Below are 24,111 nucleotides of genomic sequence, written 5' to 3'. Positions count from 1 at the left end.
TAGGCAAATTAAAAATAAACACTTAGCTTCAAGTTTACATCCCTCCGATGTTTGACGTGAATAATTGCCAAGCCACCACTGTTGACCACAGATATCATGATATGTCAAACTGGATTGGAACCAGCAAAAAATGGAAAAAGAAAGCATCTTCCAAACAGTTTTCCACCTGAACACGAAAAGAGTTGACTGTATAAGAACTATAGTTGATGTAGTATGGCCGTGTAGCCGCGTCGAGCCACAGAAAGGAAGTGAAAAATGAAGCCTCGTTTAAGTTTAAGTGAGTTAACCTGAGTTGAGCCTGCAATCCAATTGAAAAAACTGGTCAGCGGCAACTACAAAAAAACAGCTGACCTCGATAAGCTTTAAGCTTGCGCCCGCGATATGGTCACGTGATACTGGTCAGCGGATACCTTGTTTTCACTGTTGTCAATTGATCAGAGGAGACTAATGTTGCGCATGCGCCCCATCACCCCGAAAATTCCTTGAAATTCAGTAAAATTCTTTCGAAACGCGGGAGCATGAGAAATGGCGGTTGTAGGTTTGGCGTTGTTAATATTCATCGCATGTTTCCAAAAGGACGGCACACAATGATGATGAATCATTTGAAAGACTTGGGCATTACCTTATCTTTATGACTGATACTGGTTGAATACAACGGGAAATAAGGCGAAGGATCACAAATGAAACGAAGATGGCGAGTCAAAAGTGTGGCGATGAACTTCAGAACTTGCAGGAGCAGAGGATAGTTTTGCCTTCCTGGCGTTGTTTTCCTTATTTAAGAGACTTCAACTCAGAATGGAGTGCTATTTAATAATAAAGTAAGTCGGATTTAAATTGAAATGTGAGTTTACATTAAAAAATATGGCTAAACTGGCGTTTGAAGCGAGGACAACGATAAATCAGCTAACAAGATGGAGTCGGAAAATGACAGGCCACTGGTGAAGAACATCTCAATTCGCTTTAAAGCTTCCTAACCTTGACATTTTGAAAACATGGTCGAGTAGAGTCGGAAATTGTTCTGGGGACGAAATTTACGAGTGCTCCAGATTATTTAAATTTGCTTGGCACAAAATAAAAGTTTAATTCCCTTTTTTGGAGAGGTTTGTCATAGGCCGTGATACAGGAATTCCCGCTTGCTGCAGTAAGCCCAACAACCAAAGAAAATATTTGTGTAAAGAAATTGTCATTTAAAGTGGCAACGTTCAACACAGCAGGTTTCGTGAAATACGGTGTTGTCTACAAAATGGCTCCAAATCTTGTTATGATATCATCTCACTCTGCCCTATTGTGTCTTTGACTGGGCAAACTTTCACGTCTGAAAATTAAACCAATGAAAAAGCATTAAATTTAAGCTTTTTTCAATGGCCTAAGCTGCGAAAGTCGCAAGTTGATGAAATGACGCGCACAAGTAATTCTAACTCTGAGAACGAAATTCAAGTCAGCAGCTCATGCGTTCTCGTGGCCAATTCTTAGAAAAATAATTCGTGATACGGGAATCGCCTTTAACGGCCGACACACAGATATCAGAAGAATAATTTGAGTTAAACAGTTTAAATTTTAAAAAGGCAAGGAGCGCGCAAGCGACCAGCAAAGTGAGCCTATTGTCCTATAAAAATCCTTAACTTCGAGCTAGTTCTTTGTTGAAAGAAAAATCATAGGACGTCCCCTCAATGCTATCCAGTCATTGTGGATACATCAAATACAAATTTTGCACAAAAATGTGGAGATTGACAGTGATTCGTAGTTAAATCGTTTAGTTTTTAATTGCTTACAATGCACTTACACGTTTTGTTGGTACAAAATTTACTCATGTCAGGCGAAGTACTATTGACATTTGTATAAACAGCTTCAGGAGAGAAAAAAAAAACGAAATTATTACAGATAACGTAGTTATATGCATTATACCACCACTATAGATAAATGGTATATAGTCAACTAATAATAGTATACTAAAAAGGGGATTGACACTGATTCATATATAAATTCATTCCAAAAATTACATTACCAGGTAAAACATTTGTGATTTGTAATCCATAATGTGAATACATTCAAGTTAACAACAATCTCAGAGAAAGAATGCGCGCGGAGCTCCGCTATTATTCAATAACGTCTAGATAACGTTTTCATCAGTAAAACCCTTCAATATCTTTGACAGAGAGTTAACGGTGCAGTTTCACTGGTCATTTATTTACTATCCGTTCATAAACAGTTTGAACTTCACCAATTTAAAGTAAAATTCGAGGTAATAGACCTTTTTACCTATACGGCTGCCATTTTGAATAATTTAAATTTACAGAATATTATGGGATTTGCACGAGGCAAACAAACTTGCATCGCTGTGCGTGACATGTATATAAGTTGTGCGATAAAACTGTTTACGTTTTTAGTCCAACGGTAAGTCATGGCTGATCAACAAGATGAAAACACAAAGGAGTTCAGTAGAGAGGAGTTGAATGTGTGGAACGTCGAGAAATTGCGAACATATTTCAAAAATTGTTGAATTGTTATGGCCGGTGATACTCGTAAACGCGAGTTGGCAACAAACGTTTTCTATGCTTCCCGCTACATTTACCTTTATGTAGCACTAAAGAACAAGAAGACGCCCAAATTGCTGCAAGAAGAAAGGAAAAACTTTTTATCGACGGCATCGCGCTTCCTTTCCCGGAGAACCTGGGAAATTGAGTATAGGGAAGTTATTATTTCCCTGATATGATGATGACCGATCTAGAGGCTTACCTGTCGAAAAACAACGACAGAAAGAAGGGAAAAATCTCTGTGAAAGCGGACACGTTAGTGATGTTGATTATAATAACATATCAGACTGCCTGAAGTTTTAGATTTCAATCCCATATGAACCATGTGAGCGTTAGCCCTACAGATGGAAATGGGCCCACACAAGGACAGAGAAAAACTCTGACCAGGGTGGGAATCGAACCCACGACCTTCGGGTTAGATCTCCGCCGCTCTACCGACTGAGCTACAAGGTCAGACGGTAGCAGGCCGTGGGAAGTGAAGATGTTAAAGTCACGGCAATGAACATGTAAAAGTACAAGGAAAGGTTACGTTTATACAAACGTTGGCCGTGTAGCACTTATATTTTAAACAGAGTTAACTGAATAGAGTGTAATGTGAAGTGCTAGATTTCAATCCCATATGAACCATGTGAGCGTTAGCCCTACAGATGGAAATGGGCCCACACAAGGACAGAGAAAAACTCTGACCAGGGTGGGAATCGAACCCACGACCTTCGGGTTAGATCTCCGCCGCTCTACCGACTGAGCTACAAGGTCAGACGGGAGCAGGCCGTGGGAAGTGAAGATGTTAAAGTCACGGCAATGAACATGTACAAGTACAAGGAAAGGTTACGTTTATACAAACGTTGGCCGTGTAGCACTTATATTTTAAACAGAGTTAACTGAATAGAGTGTAATGTGAAGTGCTAGATTTCAATCCCATATGAACCATGTGAGCGTTAGCCCTACAGATGGAAATGGGCCCACACAAGGACAGAGAAAAACTCTGACCAGGGTGGGAATCGAACCCACGACCTTCGAGTTAGATCTCCGCCGCTCTATTCTTAACTGAATAGAGTGTAATATGAAGTGCTAGATTTCAATCGCGATTCCCGGTTCGATTCCCACCCTGGTCAGAGTTTTTCTCTGTCCTTGTGTGGGCCCATTTCCATCTGTAGGGCTAACGCTCACATGGTTCATATGGGATTGAAATCTAGCACTTCACATTACACTCTATTCAGTTAACTCTGCCTGACGTTTTGTTACGTTCGTGGAAAAGTTGTTCCCCAAACGAGAATTGGAGGAAGTCCCTACAGTGTGTGGGTTTGCCAGTAATGGGGATATACATACAGGGAATGTGGGTGCTTGACCGGGTATGGAGAGAGCTGTAAACATGTATCTGCTTTATTACATTACATAGAATACGAGGTGAGAGTAGGAAACAATACGACCTGTACCTCCATCCCACAACAATGGGGAAAAAAGACAAGTAAGCGAAAAAAAATTCACCATCCTGACAAGACTAAAAATATGAGAATTAACAAGGCTAAATCTGGTTTTGAAACTCCCGAACATGGGAAGCGTCTAAGCAGAAGCTTATTTGACCCAAGAGCACCTGGTGACAGGTCTTCACATTTTGGCAATGAAGATTGAGAGAAATTAGCTGAGGCATTTAGTGGTAAATCTGCACTAAATCTGCACTGTTATGCTTCATCAAGACTGATTATGTGGCCAAGAAAGTGCAAGAAACTGAAGCAACTGGCTCTGTAAATTTGCCACCAACACTTCCAGAAATAGTAGAAAAGATAAACAAGAAATTTCCAGATGCCAGTCTTCAAGAAAAGTGCACTGCTCTTAAAGAGGCAACGAATATAACACAAGAGGAAGCTGCTTTTGTTAGAAAGTCAACAACAGGGTAATCTAAAGACTGTAAATGGAAAGAGTACAGAATTGGAAGAATTACTGTTTCAAAAGCGCATGATGTTATTGTTAAGTATGACTCAGACATGGCAGTTAGAAATGAAACTGCTGCTGAAAATCTTTGCGCAGAGATCTGCGGCTACCTTCCTGAGGTTAAGAGTAAATCAATTAAGTGGGGTACACAGACAGAGCCAGTTGCTCGCAACATATTTAACAAAACATAAGAACTTTATCTGTACTAGTCTAGTACTGGTCTAGTAATCTCAGTGAACTACCCCTATATAGCAGCAAGTCCTGATGGTGTCTGCATATGTGACCCTGTTTGAGTGCAAGTGCCCCTGAACACATAGAGGCAAGCCAATGTCAGAGTACATTCGGGAGAAAGGAAGCTGCTTGGTTGCATCCAACACCAGGGGAGAGGAGACAAATGTTGAACTGAACAGAAAACATAGATATTTTGCTCAAGTGCAACATCAGATGTTTGTGTGTGAAACAAAAGAAGAGTACTTTTTAGTATACACTACAAAGGACACATTCACATAGAAGATTAATTTTAATTTTAATTACTCAGGAAATGTGGCAAAATTTTAACATTTCTTGAATAATTACATATGTCCTGAGCTTTTCACTAAGGAAATGTTGTCTAAAGTGATTGTGAAATCAATTCTTAAAGACAAAATTGATGCTTCCACTTGTGCTTCTTATGACATATAAATTCAAATGGCATCAAATATGGATGACAAAAACTGACTTATTCATTGACAAGAGGTGGCTGCAGGTTTGTGATTGCTGCAGCAGTGACCCAAATATGGTCAGCTAAGTCAAGCATGTTCAATGGCAGTTCATGTTGTAACAATTTAAACTCTTTAAGACGACCAATTGCCCTTTCAATTTGAATGCGAGCCCGAGAAATTGTTTTTGCCTTTTCAACTTGAAGCTTGGTAAACTGTTTTTTACCTTTTGTAAAAGGAGGCACGGCCACTGTTACATGATGTTTCAAAAATAAATCTTGCACATTAAAGCCCCGGTGAACCAAAGCAACCATTCCCCTACTGAATTTCCTTACAACACCAAAGTCTTCGGTAATAAAACGATCTGAAGCTGACCCTCCATATGCATCTGATATGTAACTTATTGAGCCTGCCTTAGTGCAAACAATCAGTTTTTTAAGAGTATTTGCACTTTTATATATGCTGTAAGTCTGATATTGCAGTTTTGCATTTGAGGGCTTTGCAATATGTTGTTCAGTGCAGTCGATAATACCTTCAACCTTTTTTAAATTTCCAACAAAACACTTTGGAGTGTAAGAAAGTGTTTCATCCTCAGTAGGACAGTAAAAAAGGGGTTCAAATTCCCTTCCAAGAAATCCCATCCAGGTTGAAATAATACAGGAAACAGATGGCACACTGACACTAAACCTAAAAGCTAAATCATTAGTGTGCAAATTCAACCTTAACTTCATCAGGGTCATCAGCATCTGATTTTCAGCATTTATTTCACAGCGTGGACCTTGGTTTTTTTTTCTACATCCTGGTTTGGTTGGGCTTTTCTGATAATTTTCTTGTTTCAGAAATATCATTTCTTGTTACCTTCCCTTTGTGGAAACACAGCTTTCCCAATTTACCCTTTACTTTGTTAAAAATAAATAAAAATATGTTATGATTAGTGCAGCCAGTATAAAGTTTCATTTGGTCATCACAGTGTTTTATTTTGTTTATGCTAAATTCAGGGTGAGTTTTTTAAGTACATTTTGGGTTCCCTCTGGCTTTAGTATTAGATTGCTGCCCTACTTTCCTACCATTGCATTTTTCATCCTTGCAACAGTTAACAGTTATTTCCCTTTTCGTTAAGATGTTAATCCCTTCCAGTTTATCTCGCCTGACAGAGGCTGAAAAATCCTCTGAAGTTTCCCCTGATATTAAATCAGTGTCTGAAATATGAATGGCTTCACCACCCTCAACGTTCTGTTCAGGCTCTAAGTCAGGAATTACATCATTCTACTCTTCCTCCTTTTCATTAAACGATTCTTTAATTTTCTTCACCTTTAGAGGTTTCGGCTGTAATGTTGGCCTCACCATCGGAGCTTTCCTCTTGCGTGTAACACATTTTTTATCGTAACCCTTCAGAAAAAGTGATGGATCCGGATAACTGTCAGTTGGTTTTCCAAATTCAAAATGATTTGAGAAAACTTTGGTATCTTTGCTTACCTTAAAATATTTTCTTCGAAGTCGTTTGGTCCAAACTGTGAACCTCTTCGGATCCTTGCAGGACCAGAAACGTATTTGAGGTTTTCCTCCGAAGAAACTTGTATGTTCTTTCATCACATATTTTTCCGGATATCTACGATCATTATTTTAATACACCCAAATACCGCACAACGATCGCCTTTCCCCATTTGTATATCTTTTGAGATGACCGAAAAGACTCGATAACATACAGTTCGTGCATGCGGAGTTTACATTTCAACTAATTTTGCCCCCTGGGAATCCCATAATATTCTGTAAATTTAATTTATTCAAAATGGCTGCCGTATGGGTAAAAAGGTCTATTGTCCAGTCGATTGTTGTATTTTTAAGTTGATGGATGTGCGAGGTCACCCTGCAAGAATGGAGCCAATTGCAAGATTACTAAGGATGGGTACAGCTGTCAGCCTTGCCCCGCTGGATGGAAGGGAAAAGATTGTGACGAAGGTTTGATATAATTTAAACGTCTTTTAACACACTAAGAAGAGTTTCAAAACAAGAATTTTAGCAACTATCATGCGACTGAGTTAGAGATTCCTACATGGCACAAAATGTAGTAGATTAAGAGGGAATTCGAATAAATTTTTTTGATCGAAAGATCAAATGTTCTCAAAATGTAGAGTAGAAAGGAGATATAAGGCGAACAAAGGGTAACATGTAAAACATTGATAATGTTCTTCTGGCAAGCACAAATTACGATTTATATAATTTGCAAAACAAGTAGTTTTTAATCGTGTAACGATCATCAGTAAGCATAACTAAAGACAGAATGAACAAACATTCAAGTATATTAGCTACAAAAAAACGACAATTTTCTTCAGAAATTCTTTAATACAAACGAGCAAGAAATAGCGGTTGACGATCCAGAAAACCTTTTTTTTTTTACTTTGTAATCGATAATGGGAGCCCGCGGATATGAAGTGAACATCAAACAGACGGAAAATGACAAGTATCTTGATCTGGCGCTTGAGATAAGGGAATCTTGCTTTGATATTTAAAGTAACCCAATAAACATTAAACTGACTGAAAGCCTGGGGAAGACTTGATCGTATGTAGCAGGAAAGAGAGGGACTGATGAATTAAAATTAGGACTATTTGTGAGGGATTTAACGATATAAATTCCTCGAATGACTTTCTCTGAGCAGTCGATAACTTCTGGGAGGTCGACCACCCAAGAGAAAAAGTCCAAAAGGGCTTAACTTAGGAAACAACATAGCCAAATGCCAGTTAGCGTTAGATGTCAGAAGATTACGGTCTTAGAAAAAAGGGAATATATGATTTTCTCACATTCGTTTTGTAGAAGTATTTCTCAGAGTTTGCCTTCTTTAATTGGCTCATGCGATCATTGTATAAGGGAAAATCGCAAAATAAATCGACGTCGGTGGACGGTGCCTACTATTGTTATTGCGCATACGGTCTGAGCATCTCCAGATACTCAGGATTCCGGTGATGCTTACTCATACAGGGATATTTCTGCGCGGTTTAAAACTATGCAGGGAAAGTAGATCTTAGTAAGTACTTTTGTATACAAAAAGAAAATTGGGGGTAACCATGCATTCTTTCGCAATAATTAAGCTTCAATTTGAGAAAGAACGCCATACATTGCTTTATATTTTGTAGATTTTTACAAATATTGTTTATGAATTATCTTTGAAAAATACGTGGTAACCCCCAATTTTCTTTTTGGATTTCAATAGCACTTGCTAAGATCTGCATTCCCTGCATAATCATAATTCGGGGCAAAAGTACTTTTAAATTAGTGTGTACCGTCCTTAATTGCGCCACACATACTCATTGGCCCTGTGGCTCTTATGATCTACATGCCTAAAAAAACGCAACAACGACAACAACAACAACAACAACACGCACTTTATTTTATAAGCAAATACAGAGACCACAGTAGTCCGCAATTAGCATAGCTATTCTAAGCGTGCTACTTCATTTTAGACTGGATGTTTAAAGGGTTTACAAAAAAACGACCAACGAACAGAAAATATATGTACAACAACAGAAAATGTATATACAACAACATTAACGAATATAGATATATAATATTAAAGAAAAAGAAGAAGAACTGGAAAACAAACTATCAATTACAACATTAAAGAATGATAAAGATTAAGACTTAGGGGTTCAACATTCATCTCCTCAGTTCCAAGAATCTGTAGAAGCAAATCATGTAATTTACGTTTGAAGGGTGCTTTCCTAAGCTCACGAAGTTCAGAAGGGATGCCATTCCATATTTTAGCACCATTTATAAAGAATGAAAATAGCTGCTGATTTGTTCCTGATATTTTTATATGGAGGTTCCCAGCCGTTCAAGGTCTATCTGTTTTGCACTTAATATGAATGAAATAAATTAAATGGTTGTTAACCCATTGGTTTTTGAAGTGCTAAATGTTTGTTCTAATTAAAGAGACTTTGAAAAATGATTCACTTTCGGGCTGGAGTTGGACCTCGCCACATGCTACGCTACAACATATTCTGAAGCTTCTGGGGCAACTTGTGCCCCTTCAATAAAATGTAACCAACCAATTTTGCAAAGAGCCAACGTAGGTAGTCATCCACAAGAGCTGGGGACTAATCTGAATTGTCATTCTCACCTCTTGGAACTGGAGCACAAATATTAGCATACGTTCACCTTTGGTAAGTCATCTGTAAAAACCAAACAAGTTTTAGAAAAAAACCATTAAGCTTGTACGTAGCTTCTATCAAAAATTAAATCCCCGCCCTCTACACATAGATCACTGCCTGCTAAGGTCAAGTCTACGTACCCAGCCAACCACCCATCACTTTCATGAGTCCTCAGAAGTAAAAACCTATAGCTACATGAGATGTTACTATTAGCCTTATACCTAGAAGATATCAAGAGATCAGAATTGCAATCGAATGTACAAGACTTCATTGTCCTTGGTATTATTTTTATTACTTGGGTGTCTTAATGTAATTCATTATCTGCTGAAAAGTCAAATCAACACAAATATTTTATAACCCCGTGTTTTTGGCAATAAATTCCATTACTGATTACTAAAAAACGATTTTTAAGAATCCTTAGCAAAACAGTACTCTGCTTCCACAAGGGGATAGAGAATATGTTAGTGCTATTTGGAAGATTAATGTCTTTTTCAGACGTTGATGAATGCAAATCACCACCTTGTAAAAATGGAGGAATCTGTGAGAATGGCAAGGGAAATTTCACTTGCGAGTGCAATGCTGGTTTTACCGGAAAGCTTTGTGAGAAAGGTAATGTGACAACACAAAATGCTTTCCTCCCATAAAAATACTGCTAAAGAAAAGTATTAAAGAAATATTAAAATTATTCCCCCGTTTCTAAATGTGAAAGATGGGTACGAACAGGGGATCTACACATGCAACTGAAATGCATGACAAAACACAAAAAGCGCCCATCCACTGAACGAACTGCTAAAGTATTCCTTCCTTTTAAGGTAAGGAACTCTCCGTTTCCTCCTCTAGATATCGACGAATGCAAATCAGCTCCTTGTAAGAATGGAGGAATGGGTATGAACAAGCAAGGAAGCTACACACGCACCTGCAATGCTCATGGCCTTATGGTTAGTGCGCTCGACTCTGGATCGAGTGGTCCGGGTTCGTGTCATGGCCGGGGACATTGTGCTGTGTTCTTTGGCAAAACACTTTACTTTCACGGTGACTCTCTCCACCCAGGTGTATAAATGGGTACCGGCGAATCTAATGCTGGGGGTAACCCTGCGACGGACTGGTATCCCATCCCAGGGGGGAGTAGAAATACTCCTAGTCGCCTTATGCCACAGAAACCGGAGATAAGCACCGGCCTGATTGGGCCTTCTAGGCTCGTGGCCGACTTTACCTTATGCAAGTGTAGAGCTAATGTAATGCCTTATTTAATATTGAAAAGGCTTTTTTCCCCTTCTCAAGATATTGACGAATGCAAATCAGCTTCTCCGTATAAAAATGGAGGAAATTGTGTGAACAAGCATGGAGGTTACACGTGCAACTACAATGTTGGTTTTACTGGAAAGCTTTGTGAGAAGGGTGCTGTATCTTTCCTCGTATACAAATACTTCAAAAGTAACCCACCAATGAAATATTAAAAACGTTTAACTTAGTTTTCTTTCCTAGATATCGACGAATGCAAATCTGATCCTTGCAAAAATGGAGGAACTTGTGATAACGAACAGGGGACTTACACATGCACCTGCAATGCTGGCTTTACCGGAAAACTCTGCGAGAAAGGTATTATGACTACGCACAAAAAAAGTAAGACCCTTGCAAGAGTATTATTAAAGTAATGCTTTATTTAAGGCTTCTCGGATATTAGCTGTAAACCGTAAGCCCCGTCTCGCAATATTTTTTCATAAACTCTATGGGACGTTAAAGACCCCACAGACTATTCAAAAGGAGCAGGGTCACGGATTTCCCGGTGTCATGGTCAGGTCTGATCGAGGGGCACAAGGTCATTAGTCTATGGCTGTTAAGGGCAACCCTTGGTAAAAAAAAAAGGACTTTAGCCAAAATAAAGACTACAAAAGGATTGAAATCAAGACCATTACGCTAGAAAACGACCCGGTAAATTTGCGCCTATTTGAAGCATTTTACAAACCTACGCACAACTCCAGAGAAGAATGCATCGCATTCGCAGACCTTTTACTCTGAAGGTACTAGAGACTGTTTTAATGCCATGAGAGCCCCTCATAAGATCATTTTATTCATACCTTAGTATTCGTATTTCATGACATACATTTCCACGCACTTCTTACTCATTCCTACTTTTGTCACACGTTTTTATTCTATTACTTAGTATGTAAGGTCTAAGCCGAATATTTTTATCATCTTTGACGATGCGATGGATCGGCGAAAGCTCGGATCTTTCAGTCTTTTAAGAGCTTCTGCCTAAGAGAGCGGGGCAGACTTGGAAATGAAGGTCGGCCGATTTCGCTTGAAATTGGTACACAAAGTACTTATGTCGACTTATGTAATATGCCAAAGTTTCAGCTTCAACGACTTCTTTTTAGCCGAGTTCTGGATATCAGCCCCTCAGGGGTCCCCAGAGGCTGATTTTCAGTGCAATTTTGGCCACTTTTAAATCTCTCTTTTAGCAACAGGAAATTAATTTCAGGCAAAAACAAAACCATCTTTGTAAAGCCCTATCCTCAGGCTTTTATGGGTGAGAACATTAGCTCATGGAAATTTTTCGCTAGCCTGTGGCTGTTATCACAACTTGGTCAGATTTGAAGCATATGGGAAGCAACCGGAAATGGCCTGTTTTTCAGACCAAATATTTTCCATGCCCATGTTTTATATCTTGAGGTCTTAGTATCCCTGCAAAGTTCAGCCCTTAGTTTAGTAATAACAAGAAAAAAATACTAAGGTTGAGGCTTTTTACTAAGAAAAAAACTTACGAGAAGATGGCTAACCAGGCCACTTCCGGTTAAAGTTTCAACAAAACGTGCCTGCAAAAATCAGCCATTTAATTTGCATTATTTTTTTTCCTTCCAAGTTATGGTAAAAAGAGACTCTGAAGTTAATTGTCACCGAAAAGACTTGCCGTTAGTAAGAAATTTTTATGTGATTGTTTTAGGACCGATCAGATAGTGGTCCGACAGCGGTTATAAATTTCCTTTGAAGAAGTCTTGAAAATTACGGACAATAGAGCCGCTGCGAAAACTCTTTATTTACCTAACAACACATCTCTTGCCGGTAAATCACAATGCAAAATTGCATCTTTTTCGTCCAATCTGCAATGTTAAGTTTTATCTCCTTTGTTCAACTCGTTCAACATATCACGTCTATGGCCCGTAGTAATGAAGCGCTAATAAAATCACGATATAAGCAAGCTTTGTAGTTCCATTCAGTAGTACTATAACCCACCTGTTTTGGCTTTAATATTTTCTCAAGAAAAAAGAACTTATCGGTCTCTTTAAATGCAACCACATCTGTCGTGACACTACTTCTGAATCGTTTTGAACCTTTAAGAAATTTCGAATATAATTAAAGCTAATCGTCTAACACAAATTGCAGTCACTCTTCCAGTCTATTTGCAAAGTGTCTGGAAAAATTCACTTACAAAAAACGTTTACCTGGCTTCACTTTTACAGACATGCCCCTTTCCTACAATCCCTTAAAAGTGAGGTAACATTAGAAACTTTTGCCCCAGCGATAAATTGGTCGCAAGTGCGTCGTTTGCGAGTTAGATATACACAGGTCGATTATTACCGTACGTGACGAGGTCATTGTAGTTTGCTGGCTATGACTGACTTGGAATTCAGTTTTTTTCTCGTGCAGATTCGTCTCCTTGATATTGCAGATAATGATTATGGTAGAACTTGTATGAGAACCTCAATGGCATGATTTGTTTACTGAATATTTATTCATACCCAGTGCCCCAGTGGAAATTGCTCACGTATGTTGTAAATGATTGATAAGGACGTCCAACACGGTCCATTTTCGCCGCCAATCAGCTAAATTGCTAGACGATTACTCACGGGCACTCTTTCCCTTTCTCTATCAGTATTTTCCTTTTGTTGCTTTCTCAAACAGCACAGATTCATGGTGGCATCCATACTGCATATATATCCAAAGATAGGACAGGGGTGGAGTGGGTTATCCTTCCGGCAAAGACTACTGTTTTGACAACTTGGGAAATAAAATATTTCAGCTTTCTTGGAGCCCTTAAGGACTTGGGGGTTTTTTATGGCACCCGTAGCTGTAGATCACATGAAAAAGTAAGTCTTTATGGACTCACACTGAATTGCTGACCCTTAACTCTGGTTTCGGTAATAAGAAGCAACCTAGGCGGTAATCGCCCTGGAGGGCCATTATGCATGCTGTAGGTGATAAGGTAAGTCGTCACAAGGCCTAGTGCCCGCTCGTACCTGCTGGAGCTTAAATTGGTTACTGCTCTTCTTTCCTGGACAGGACAATAATCACTGGTGCCCATTTATACATCTGGGTGGAGAGAGGCACTGTTAAAGAAAATTGCCTTCCCAAGACGACATGTCAACGCCCTAGTAACCAGGACCGCCCGATCCAGAGTCCAGCCCGCTAACGCGCTATGCCAGTTCCTTTTTGTGTAGAATACGAATGTAATGTGGACTTTAATCTGTCCTAAATCAACAAAATGTATCGGGGAAGAAATAAATGGCCAGCACTTTCAAAAGAATAATAGATCGCAGATAGTTTCTTTTCTCGCAAATAAACAAAGCAACCGGCAAGGTGTCCACTTTCTTTTGAAAGGGCTCCAAGAAAGCTGAAATATTTTATTTCCCAAGTTGCCAAAACAGTAGTCTTTGCCGGAAGGATAACCCACTCCACCCCTGTCCTATCTTTGGATATATATGCAGTATGGATGCCACCATGGATCTGTGCTGTTTGAGAAAGCAACAAAAGGAAAATACTGATAGAGAAAGGGAAAGAGTGCCCGTGAGTAATCTTCTAGCAATTTAGCGGATTGGCGGCGGAAACGGACCGTGTTGGACGTCCTTATCAATCATATACAACATATGTGAGCCATTTACACTGGGGCACTGGGTATGAATAAATATTCAGTAAACAAATCATGCCATTGAGGTTCTCATACAAGTTCAAAACGATTCTCAAGTAGTGTCACGACAGATGTTGTGGTTGCATTTAAAGAGACCGATAAGTCCTTTTTTCTTCAGAAAATATTAAAGCCCAAACAGGTGGGTTATAGTACTACTGAATGGAACCACAAAGCTTGCTTTTATCCTGATTTAATTAGCGCTTTATTACTACGGGCCACAGACGTGATACGTTGAACGAGTTGCACAAAGGAGATAAACTTAACATTGCAGTTTGGACGAAAAAGATGCAATTTTGCATTGTGATTTACCGGCAAGAGATGTGTTGTTAGGTAAATAAAGAGTTTTCGCAGCGGCTCTATTGTCCGTAATTTTCAAGACTTCTTCAAAGGAAATTTATAACCGCTGTCGGACCACTATCTGATCGGTCCTAAAACAATCACATAAAAATTTCTTACTAACGGAAAGTCTTTTCGGTGACAATTAACTTCAGAGTCTCTTTTTACCATAACTTGGAAGGAAAAAAGATAATCGAAATTAAATGACTGTTTTTGCAGGCACGCTTTGTTGAAACTTTAACCGGAAGTGGCCTGGTTAGCCATCTTCTCGTAAGTTTTTTTCTTAGTAAAAAGCCTCAACCTTAGTATTTTTTTCTTGTTATTACTAAACTAAGGGCTGAACTTTGCAGGGATACTAAGACCTCAAGATATAAAACATGGGCATGGAAAATATTTGGTCTGAAAGACAGGCCATTTCCGGTTGCTTCCCATATGCTTCAAATATGACCAAGTTGTGATAACAGCCACAGGCTAGCGAAAAATTTCCATGAGCTAATGTTCTCACCCATAAAAGCCTGAGGATAGGGCTTTACAAAGATGGTTTTGTTTTTGCCTGAAATTAATTTCCTGTTGCTAAAAAGAGAGATTTAAAAGTGGCCAAAATTGCACTGAAAATCAGCCTCTGGGGACCCCTGAGGGGCTGATATCCAGAACTCGGCTAAAAAAAAGTCGTTGAAGCTGAAACTTTGGCATATTACATAAGTCGACATAAGTACTTTGTGTACCAATTTTAAGCGAAATCGGCCGACCTTCATTTCCAAGTCTGCCCCGGTCTCTCAGGCAGAAGCTCTTAATTTTCTTTTTTTTTTTTTAACAAGACAGTAGTACTGGCCTTACTCGAATCAAAACAATTTTACGCGAGTTTTCAGCATCCAATATTGACCGTGAGCTGGATGAGGCAAAGAATTCCCTACTTGTATAAAGTGATGGCAAATGCGTTAGTGATAATTTAAAAGATTCCGTTGTCTTTTACAGACATTGGTGACTGCAAATCATCACCATGTAAACCGAAGAGAGGATTGTGTGTGAACAAGCAAGGAAGTTACACATGTACCTGTGAAGCTGGTTTTACCAGAAATCTCTGCGGGAAAACTAATTTGACTGAGCCGCCCAAAAAACAATACCCGCAATAGAGTATTGCTTTTAATTATCAACAACAAACATTTCAGAGATACCTTCAAGTGGCCTTGCCCACGTATGGCCTAAGATGGACTAAGCCTAAGGTCCAGTCCTAATCATAGCCATGCTACATTGCTAAAGTAATGCCTTATTTAATATTGAGGATTTTTTTTTCCTTCTCGAGATATTGACGAATGCAAATCAGTACCTCGTAAAAATGGAGGAATGTGTGTCAACAATCAAGGAAGTTACACTTGCACCTGCAATGCTGGTTCTACCGGAAATTTTTCCGAGAACTTTATTCTCACTTAGCATTAAAAAACAAAAAAACGTCCGTACAAATGTAGTGCTAAAGTAATGCCTTCTTTAATATTGAAAAAGTTTCTTTTTTTGTTTCTCAAGATATTGACGAATGCAAATCAGCTTTTCCGTGTAAGAATGGAGGAAAGTGTGTAAACAAGCATGGAAGTTACACGTGCAACTGCAATGCTGGTTTTACTGGAAAGCTTTGTGAGAAGGGTACTGTAATTAAACTAAAAACACTTTCCTCGTATACAAATATTTCCAAAGTAACCCACCAATGAAATATTAAAAAACGTTTAACTTAGTTTTCTTTCCTAGATATCGACGAATGCAAATCAAATCCTTGCAAAAATGGAGGAACTTGTGATAACGAACATGGAACTTACACATGCACCTGCAGTGCTGGCTTTACCGGAAAACTCTGCGAGAAAGGTATTTTGACTACTTACAAAAAAGACCCCTGCAAGAGCAGTATTAAAGTAATGCCTTATTTAAGGCTTCTGGCATAATAAATATAAACCGTAGGCCTCGTTTCACAATCCTTTGTTGTAAACTCTGTGGGACTTTAAAGATCCCACAGACCATTCGGAAGGAGCGGGGTACGGAGTTCCCGGTGTAAATGTCGTGTTTTGGTCTGATCAAGGGCCACAAGTTTATTAGCCTTTGCGGGCGGTTGAATGCGTTTCGTCGTAGAAAGAAACATAGACTTTTTGAAGACTTCACTTCACAAGGTTAAGAAGTCTTCTTTACTTCTTAAGATATTCAGGAATGCACATCAGCTCCATGTAGAAATGAAGGAATGTGTGTGAACAAGCAAGGAAGTTACACATGCACCTGCAATCCTGGTTTTACTGGAAATCTCTGCGAGACAGGTGCTATGACTGAGATATTGACGAATGCAAGTCAGCGTCTCCATTTAAAAGTGGAGAAACATGTGTGAATGAGCGTGGAAATTAGGCGTGCAACTGCAATTCTCGTTTTACCGGATCGATTTGTGGGAACAGTAAATTGAATAGAGTACAAGAGTATTGCTAGTGTATTTTGCTCTCTCTCTCTCTCTCTCTCTCTCTCTCTCTCTCTCTCTCTCTCTCTCTCTCTCTCTCTCTCTCTCTCTCTCTCTCTCTCTCTCTCTCTCACGCTCACTTGAGATTGGCCAACGAAAGTCTCGTCCTGTTGATGAATATTCTAAAGAGGAATAGGGAGGGCTTTGGGGCAGGGAAAATACAAAAGGAAAAAGAACGAAATTTGATGGTTGGCGAAAGAGAGAACGCCAAGGCGAGGAATACCGTGAGCTGCATTTTGTACTTCGCTAGATCGCTGATCACATCTCCTTTTATACGTGAATGGAGAGACAACTGAGAATGGTTACACTTTTTAAAAGACTAACTAAGAAGTTTCCTTTCTCTTCTCAAGATATTGACGAATGCACGTCAGCTCCTTGTAAAAATGGAGGAAAGTGTGTGAATGAGCAAGGAAATTACACATGCGCCTGCAATGCTGGCTTCACAGGAAACCTCTGTGAGAAAGGTGAAATGGCTGGGCGCGAAGTAACTTCGTGCTTGCATTATGTAAAATTGGAAGCGAGCGTTCGCTTAAAACTTCCGAGCATTCATTGCCTTTTTTCAGATGTTGCCGAATGCAAATCATCAGCACCTTGTAAAAATGGAAAAACCTGTGCGTATGAAATGCATCTTACCTTACAAAATAGGCCTAGCATTTCCTTAAGTACCATACTCTAGCTTTAAGTCTTTAACATTCCACCTAACACGTGTACATTCGTAATAAACAGTAGGTTCTTAATAATATCACTAAAGAAATCTTGTACAAACGCGTGGTCCCAATTAACAAATAAAGTAGCCTCACGTTCTGTTGTAAAGCACGTACGTTCTGTTGTAAAGCACGTAGAAAGTTGATAGTGCACGGAAGAACTGTAAGGAAAACACAAGATGTAGTCGAGTGTTTTTCCTACTTCTTGAGTGCTCTATCCGCTGCAGCCCAAGTGTTTACAAGAGAATAGATCGTGCTGGAGGATTCTTTATTTATAATTATTTTCATTTTTTTGTAATATATAATTTCTTAATTTCATCACGCATTCGGTTAAAAATGTCGGAAAACTTTATTTTCAAATCCTGCTATTGTTGTCAGCCGTGTATCTGTGCCCTCATAAAACACGCTGTTTAAATTAATCAGAGCGCGTAAAGCAATATAAAGGCAACGGGCTTCAAATATCATGACTCTCTATTTGATTAAAAATTAATTGTTGCTAATTTTCAGAATGTCGCAATGCTCTTGGTATGGAGAATCATGACATTCCTGATAGCAAAATCACGGCTTCTTCACAGTGGAACTCCAATCATGCTGGTCATCAGGCTAGACTACATCATGCAGGTGCTGCTGGCGAATCAGGATCATGGTCACCTCGCACAAATACCGCTAATCAGTGGCTGCAGATCGATCTGGGCAGTCAGAAAAATAAATTGGCAGCTATAGCCAGCCAAGGAGGTGCTAATTACGACGAGTGGGTCACTGAGTACAAGTTGCAGTACAGTAACAATAGCGTTGACTTCGAGTACTACAAAGAGCCAGGCCAAGTTGAAGCCAAGGTGTGCCAAAGGAAGATAAAACCAAGTATCTCTCTCTTTTTCCAGTGGGCATGCTTTCCATCGAAGAAACGTCTTTCAGCTTTAAAGCCTTCTCCCTGTTGTTCCAACGTTACTAATTCACATCCTTTTAATAATCCTTTTTTCAGGAGTTTGCTGCAAACACTGACCGCAACACAATTGTTTACCATGAACTATCTCAGGCAGTCAGAGCAAGATACATCCGCATTAGACCGACAAAATGGCATAATCATATATCCATAAGATTAGAACTTTTTGGCTGCAAAGGTACGCATTATTTCTTTACAGGAAGCATATCCTTCCTTTAGAAAAGACTAACGACATAGAGAGCCCTAAATTTGACAATATTTAGTTGACCATTGCGGTTTTAGCTCAATACGCTAATATTTGTGTCACCGAATGACACGAAAACTGCTATCACTAACAAAATTCTTTGCAGATACCTGGTCTTAAAAGAATATCAAAGCTAGCGGCTTAAAACAATACGTCTTTCCATTTGATAGAGAATTGATTGTTGCTTAGTTTCAGAATGTCACGATGCTCTTGGCATGGAAAATCATGGCATTCGTGATAGTAAAATCACGGCTTCTTCACAGTGGAACTCCAATCATGCGGGCCATCAGGCTAGACTACACCATCCTGGTGCTGCTGGCGAATCAGGATCATGGTCACCTCGCACAAATACTGACAACCAGTGGCTGCAGATCGATCTGGGCAGTCAGAACACTAGATTGACAGCTATAGCCAGCCAAGGAGGTGCTAATTACGACGAGTGGGTCACTGAATACAAGTTGCAGTACAGTAACAATAGCGTTGACTTCGAGTACTACAAAGAGCCAGGCCAAGTTGAAGCCAAGGTGTGCCAAAGGAAGATAAAACCAAGTATCTCTCTCTTGTTTCAGTGGGCATGCTTTCCATAAAAGAAACTTCTTCCAGCACTAAATCCTTCTCTCTACATGTTCCAACGTTACTAATTCGCATATTTTTGCTGATCCTTTTTTCAGGAGTTTGCTGCAAACACTGACCGCAACACAGTTGTTTACCATGAACTACCTCAGGCAGTCATAGCAAGATACATCCGCATTAGACCGACAAAGTGGTATAATCATATATCCATAAGATTAGAACTTTTTGGATGCAAAGGTACTCCATCATTTCTTTTCGAAAAACATATTCTTCCATTTGGAAATGATTACCTACAAAGGCTGCCCTAAATTTAACAAAATTCTTGTATGCTCATAATACGGCCGACTTTGCCGAGTACTCCGTGGTAAATAATCCACTGGAAAAAAGAATAATGTCAAGATACATTCGAATTAATCCCAAGACTTGGAGTGTATATATTGCAATGCGAACGGAGTTTTAGCATGCATAGATGCATTGTTTTTTTTTCAGAAGACGAACTTAAGCGCTAAACACTGACAATCTGCCTGACGTTCTGAGGGTAGCCTTATTATTTTGATCTTCTGCCGATATATTTATGGAACTTGCTTATTGTTTAAAGGTAAACTTGCTTATGTCAATGTGGATATGGCATCGGCAATATATATATATATATATATATATATATATTGATCAGATTGTATAATTGGTGATCTAGAAGCCACGGTTATCGCACGTTTTGGGAAAGGTCTTTTTTTAACAGTGCTAACTTTAATTTTGCTTTTGATTTTTGCTGTTTTGTTGGTTTTTGGCAGTTAACTGACCGAATCAGAGACGACTCAAATCTTGAACGGAGGGGTTGAAAGAGAAGAAGGCTCATAAATGGCCGGGGAAAACAAGCTAGTAATAATTATAAAAATAATGACCATGCATTTTAGCAGGTGTAATGTTGTTCACGGGAAAAATCCGCTTCAATGAAAATGTGAAGTGAACCTTATTTTACGGGTGAATAATAAAGTGGCAAACAAAACATTGCATGACAGTTGGTCAAATATTTCTATTTGCACAACCGAAATGGGCTCAGCATTTAATTTCAACTTAGAGAAACTCCTGCTTCTTTTGTCATTCCATGATCATCAGAGGAAAAAAATAAAGGTGGCCAAATCCGCCTAAATATATTTTATATAGATAACAAAAAAAGACTCTGATTGGGGAAGAGAGGGGATGATTTCTAATAGCACAAGTAGAATCGTTGTCACACAGTGTCTCCCTTGGCACATGTGAATTTTAGTTTGTAATTTTTAGATTACTGACTAGGGAGAATTCGGTCTTATTAGGTTTATATTCCAACCGAGTAGACAATCAGAAATGGTTTGATGCTAGTCAGGTTTGAAGGTTAGTTGAATGAAACTTGCGAAAATTTCTATCCACAACCCAACGTTTCGGCGTTTCTACCAGCCAAGCATCAGTTGTGGTTACACTAGCTTTTTTACACATGGGTAAATAGCGTTTGCCCACGGGAAAGGACGTTTTTGTGTTTTGTGTGTAACCGCTTTTCCTAGACCGAAACTGCCCTAGAGTTATTTCCATGGATACATAAACTATTAATGGAGTAATTGAACAGTCTCCTTCATATGCCTCGTGGTGCTCCACCCAAAATTGCAACTTCGTTATAGTATCAGCCATATTGCATGTTGCGAACTAACCGGAGGTAAACTACATGCCCTCGCTATAACGAGATTAAGGACATGAGGATTGTAGTGTAAAAACAACGCCTTACGGTTTTCCTTGCAATTCTCGCGATTGGGAGGACATGTTTAGGCATCGTTATAGCATTGACCCTGGCTGTACGAAATATCCAGTCCCTACCGCTCGAGTTCCCCTAGGATCAAATTTGAAATCACCTCTCCACTAATTCCTTTCGTAATCTGAAAGTGTAACAATTCTCCACGAAGCTTAGATTCCTTGTCAACGAACCTTCGCTAACATTTCCTTCAGTAGACTAACCTTCATTACTTGTGATGCGATAGGCATTAGTCGAGTTCTTTTTATTTCCTTCTTCTTCTTCTTCTTCTTCTTCTTCTTCTTCTTCTTCTTCTTCTTCTTCTTCCTCTCCTTCTTCTTCTTCTTCTTCTTCTTCTTCTTCTTCTTCTTCGTAGATGCAAATGTGCATAAAAGGTAAAGGTAAAGTCTGCTACGAGCCTAGAAGGCCGACCAGGCCGTCGCTTATCTCCGGTAGCATGAAGCGACTAGGAGTATTTCTACTCCCTCTGGATGGGATGCTAGTCCAACGCAGGGTTACCCCCAGCATTAAATTCGCCGGTTCTCATTTATACACCTGGGTGGAGAGAGGCACCGTGAGAGTAAAGTGTCTTGCCCAAGAGCACAACACAATATCCGCGGCCAGGACCCGAACCAGGACCACTCGATCCAGAGTCGAGCACACTGACCATGAGGCCACCACGCATAGCCCGGAAAAATTGAATTAAACCCCGCAAACTAGGATCCGGGGAACAATTTCAACACCGAAAGGTAATGGAGGGTCTTTCCTATGACCTTTAAAATAAACGTGAAAACAGAACGTCAACAAAAATGCAAAACATTTAATCATGACTTATCTAATAAAAACAGACGAGTTCAAGGTTTCATTGCCTTAGCGAACGCAGATCGATGCAAACAACGTCATGTCTCCATTGGACTTTCTGTAAAGCGATCGGCATTTTGGTTTGACGTCATTTAAAATGCAGTAATGTGATTGGGCAATCGAACTGATAACTGCCAATATTAGAAGTTTCCTTGTCGGGAATAAGGAGAAGCTTTGTTTTGATGTTGCCAAACATTGGTCCGTGAAACAAATTGATCAAATCTGAACACAAGAAGGAAGCGCGCTAAACCTCTCTTCCACAAAGTCCAGTAAATGAAATAGCGTGCTATCTTATTTTTTTGTTTGTTCCTAGTCTGATATGGCAATAGGCTACTTTCGATATATTAATATGCAGTCCTAAACAAAAGGCATCATTGAGGCTCTGGGGAATAGATATCAGGATTCGTATGAGTTGAGATTATGCCTTTTGTTTAGGACTAAATTTTAATATTTCGAAAGTGGGCTATTAGCCTTGGATGGCTGTTAATTTTCTTCTTGTTCTTTTTGTTTTCTTTTTCGTAGTCACAAAGTGCACCTTTTTTTGAAATTGCCTTTTCGGAGGACTTCCTGGTCCGCTGTTTGAAATCGGGCCCTCTCGAATCAGATGTTATTGCGCCATCACGGCTGTTGTTGTTGTAGTATTAGGTTTTCATTTTAACGACTTCCGGCTTGTAGTTGTTGCTAGTGCTCCTTTGCGTCTTAGGGGCCATGTGCTCAGAGAGATCCGCCATTTCGTATGTTCCATGTTTTCATGCAATTAAAGACCAAGTTTATTACATGGTGGCAACGGTTGGGACAGACAATAAACTATGTCAGGAGACGAAGAAACTAACCCACCGGTCGCTGAGACAATCAGTCAAGTCCAAACGACTACGCAAATCCTTCTTCCTGGAAAGGTTGAAAGTGCGAGTACTCCGCGATCAGCCGATCCATGGCCAAAGTGGCTGCGCCGATTCGACCGGTACATAGTAGCGTCAGGGCTAAGCACTAAACCAGAAACAGAGCAGGTCAGTATTCTCCTTTATGCTATGGGTGACAGTGCCGACGATATTCTCCAAACGCTTCGAATAGACGGAGGAACTGTCTCGTCTCGTATGAGGGTATTAAAAAGTCACTGAACGATTATTTTGAAGAACGACGTAATGTTAGTGTGGAGAATACGCGCTTCAACAAACGGTCTCAGAAACCAGGAGAATCTGTCGACACATTCATCCAGGATCTTTACAGATTAGCAGAAAATTGCAACTACGGTACATTAAAAGATGCCCTGATTCGATACCGAATCGTCGTAGGGGTTGTTGATGATTCACTTTCCGATCGACTCCAGTCAAAAGCAAACTTGACACTGGCAGGGGCTGTTCAAATGAGCCATCAGGCAAAATCTACAGCACAAAACCGTGATCTCGTCCGCGGAGACAATAAACCAGTTAAGGTTAAATTTGTTAATCCCGGGAAAATCGGGAATAGAAAACTGCCCAATAAAGAGCCTCCAAAGTTTGCCCCATCTCGTGGATGGTGTGGCCGTGAGAGACACCTTCGCCAAGTTTGCCCGGCCAAAGATGCCACTTGTGTCAAGTGACGAAAACGAGGGCAATTTCAAAGAGTTTGCCGTAACGCTCCTACCACAACAAAGAAAGTACACGAGCTCGAACAATATTAAACGAAGTTTTATTCCTTGGAGAAATGTTGACCAACGGGAGTGGTTGTACTGCCCAACTCGGAGTTAATATGCGCTTCAAATTAGCCACTGGTGCAGCAGTCACGGTTATTGGTGATGGCTTAGAGATCAAGAATTGCTTAAAAGTTAACCTAAGCACACCCTGCGAGGCCTTGGAAATGTTCAAATCCCGGTAATTGGTATGTTCAATGGAAAACTCACTTACCGTAAGGAAAGTAACTCGCACTGAAAGAGAAATCAACGAAGTCATTCAGACCCCAGCCTATTTCAAAGCTGAGTTCTCATCACTGTTCAGGGGCCTGTGGAAAGTGA

The 24,111-nt window shown here is 39.7% G+C and overlaps 3 protein-coding genes across 3 annotated transcripts in view; 2 read left to right on the top strand and 1 right to left on the bottom strand.

Moving 5' to 3' along the window:
- LOC137968418 (EGF-like repeat and discoidin I-like domain-containing protein 3) overlaps positions 1-20,428 on the top strand; it is a 23,976-nt gene extending 3,548 nt beyond the window's left edge. Inside the window, exons 3-13 of the mRNA XM_068814999.1 lie at positions 7,010-7,123; positions 9,806-9,919; positions 10,796-10,909; positions 16,074-16,190; positions 16,293-16,406; positions 17,388-17,501; positions 18,249-18,577; positions 18,724-18,862; positions 19,118-19,452; positions 19,600-19,738; positions 20,293-20,428. Coding sequence (XP_068671100.1) covers positions 7,010-7,123; positions 9,806-9,919; positions 10,796-10,909; positions 16,074-16,190; positions 16,293-16,406; positions 17,388-17,501; positions 18,249-18,577; positions 18,724-18,862; positions 19,118-19,452; positions 19,600-19,738; positions 20,293-20,300 — 1,637 coding nt within the window. The 3' untranslated portion in view covers positions 20,301-20,428. The remainder of the gene's footprint in view (positions 1-7,009; positions 7,124-9,805; positions 9,920-10,795; positions 10,910-16,073; positions 16,191-16,292; positions 16,407-17,387; positions 17,502-18,248; positions 18,578-18,723; positions 18,863-19,117; positions 19,453-19,599; positions 19,739-20,292) is intronic.
- LOC137967483 (uncharacterized) lies at positions 5,185-6,828 on the bottom strand. Its single transcript, XM_068813998.1, is given in 4 exon segments — positions 5,185-5,977; positions 6,435-6,553; positions 6,641-6,790; positions 6,793-6,828. Coding segments are annotated over 4 exon segments (1,098 nt in total).
- Positions 20,429-22,930: 2,502 nt separating the features above from the next.
- On the top strand, positions 22,931-23,700 carry LOC137968417 (uncharacterized). The gene is made up of 2 exons (XM_068814997.1): positions 22,931-23,213; positions 23,255-23,700. The coding sequence occupies exons 1-2, from the start codon at positions 22,931-22,933 to the stop codon at positions 23,698-23,700; spliced, it is 729 nt and encodes a 242-aa protein (XP_068671098.1).
- The last annotated feature ends 411 nt before the right edge of the window (positions 23,701-24,111 follow it).

Source organism: Montipora foliosa, chromosome 8 (assembly GCF_036669935.1).
Source record: "Montipora foliosa isolate CH-2021 chromosome 8, ASM3666993v2, whole genome shotgun sequence".
Lineage (NCBI taxonomy): Eukaryota > Metazoa > Cnidaria > Anthozoa > Scleractinia > Acroporidae > Montipora > Montipora foliosa.
Note: the sequence above shows the minus strand (reverse complement) of the source record. Positions and strands in the feature narration are given on the sequence as shown.

What these genes read in the sequence shown, in the direction of transcription:
- LOC137968417 (XM_068814997.1), top strand. Translation starts at nt 22,931, where the DNA reads ATGTCAGGAGACGAAGAAACTAACCCACCGGTCGCTGAGACAATCAGT. An exon ending in CGGAGGAACTGTCTCGTCTC is followed by an intron (nt 23,214 to 23,254) that starts GTATGAGGGTAT and finishes ATTATTTTGAAG; the next exon opens with AACGACGTAATGTTAGTGTG.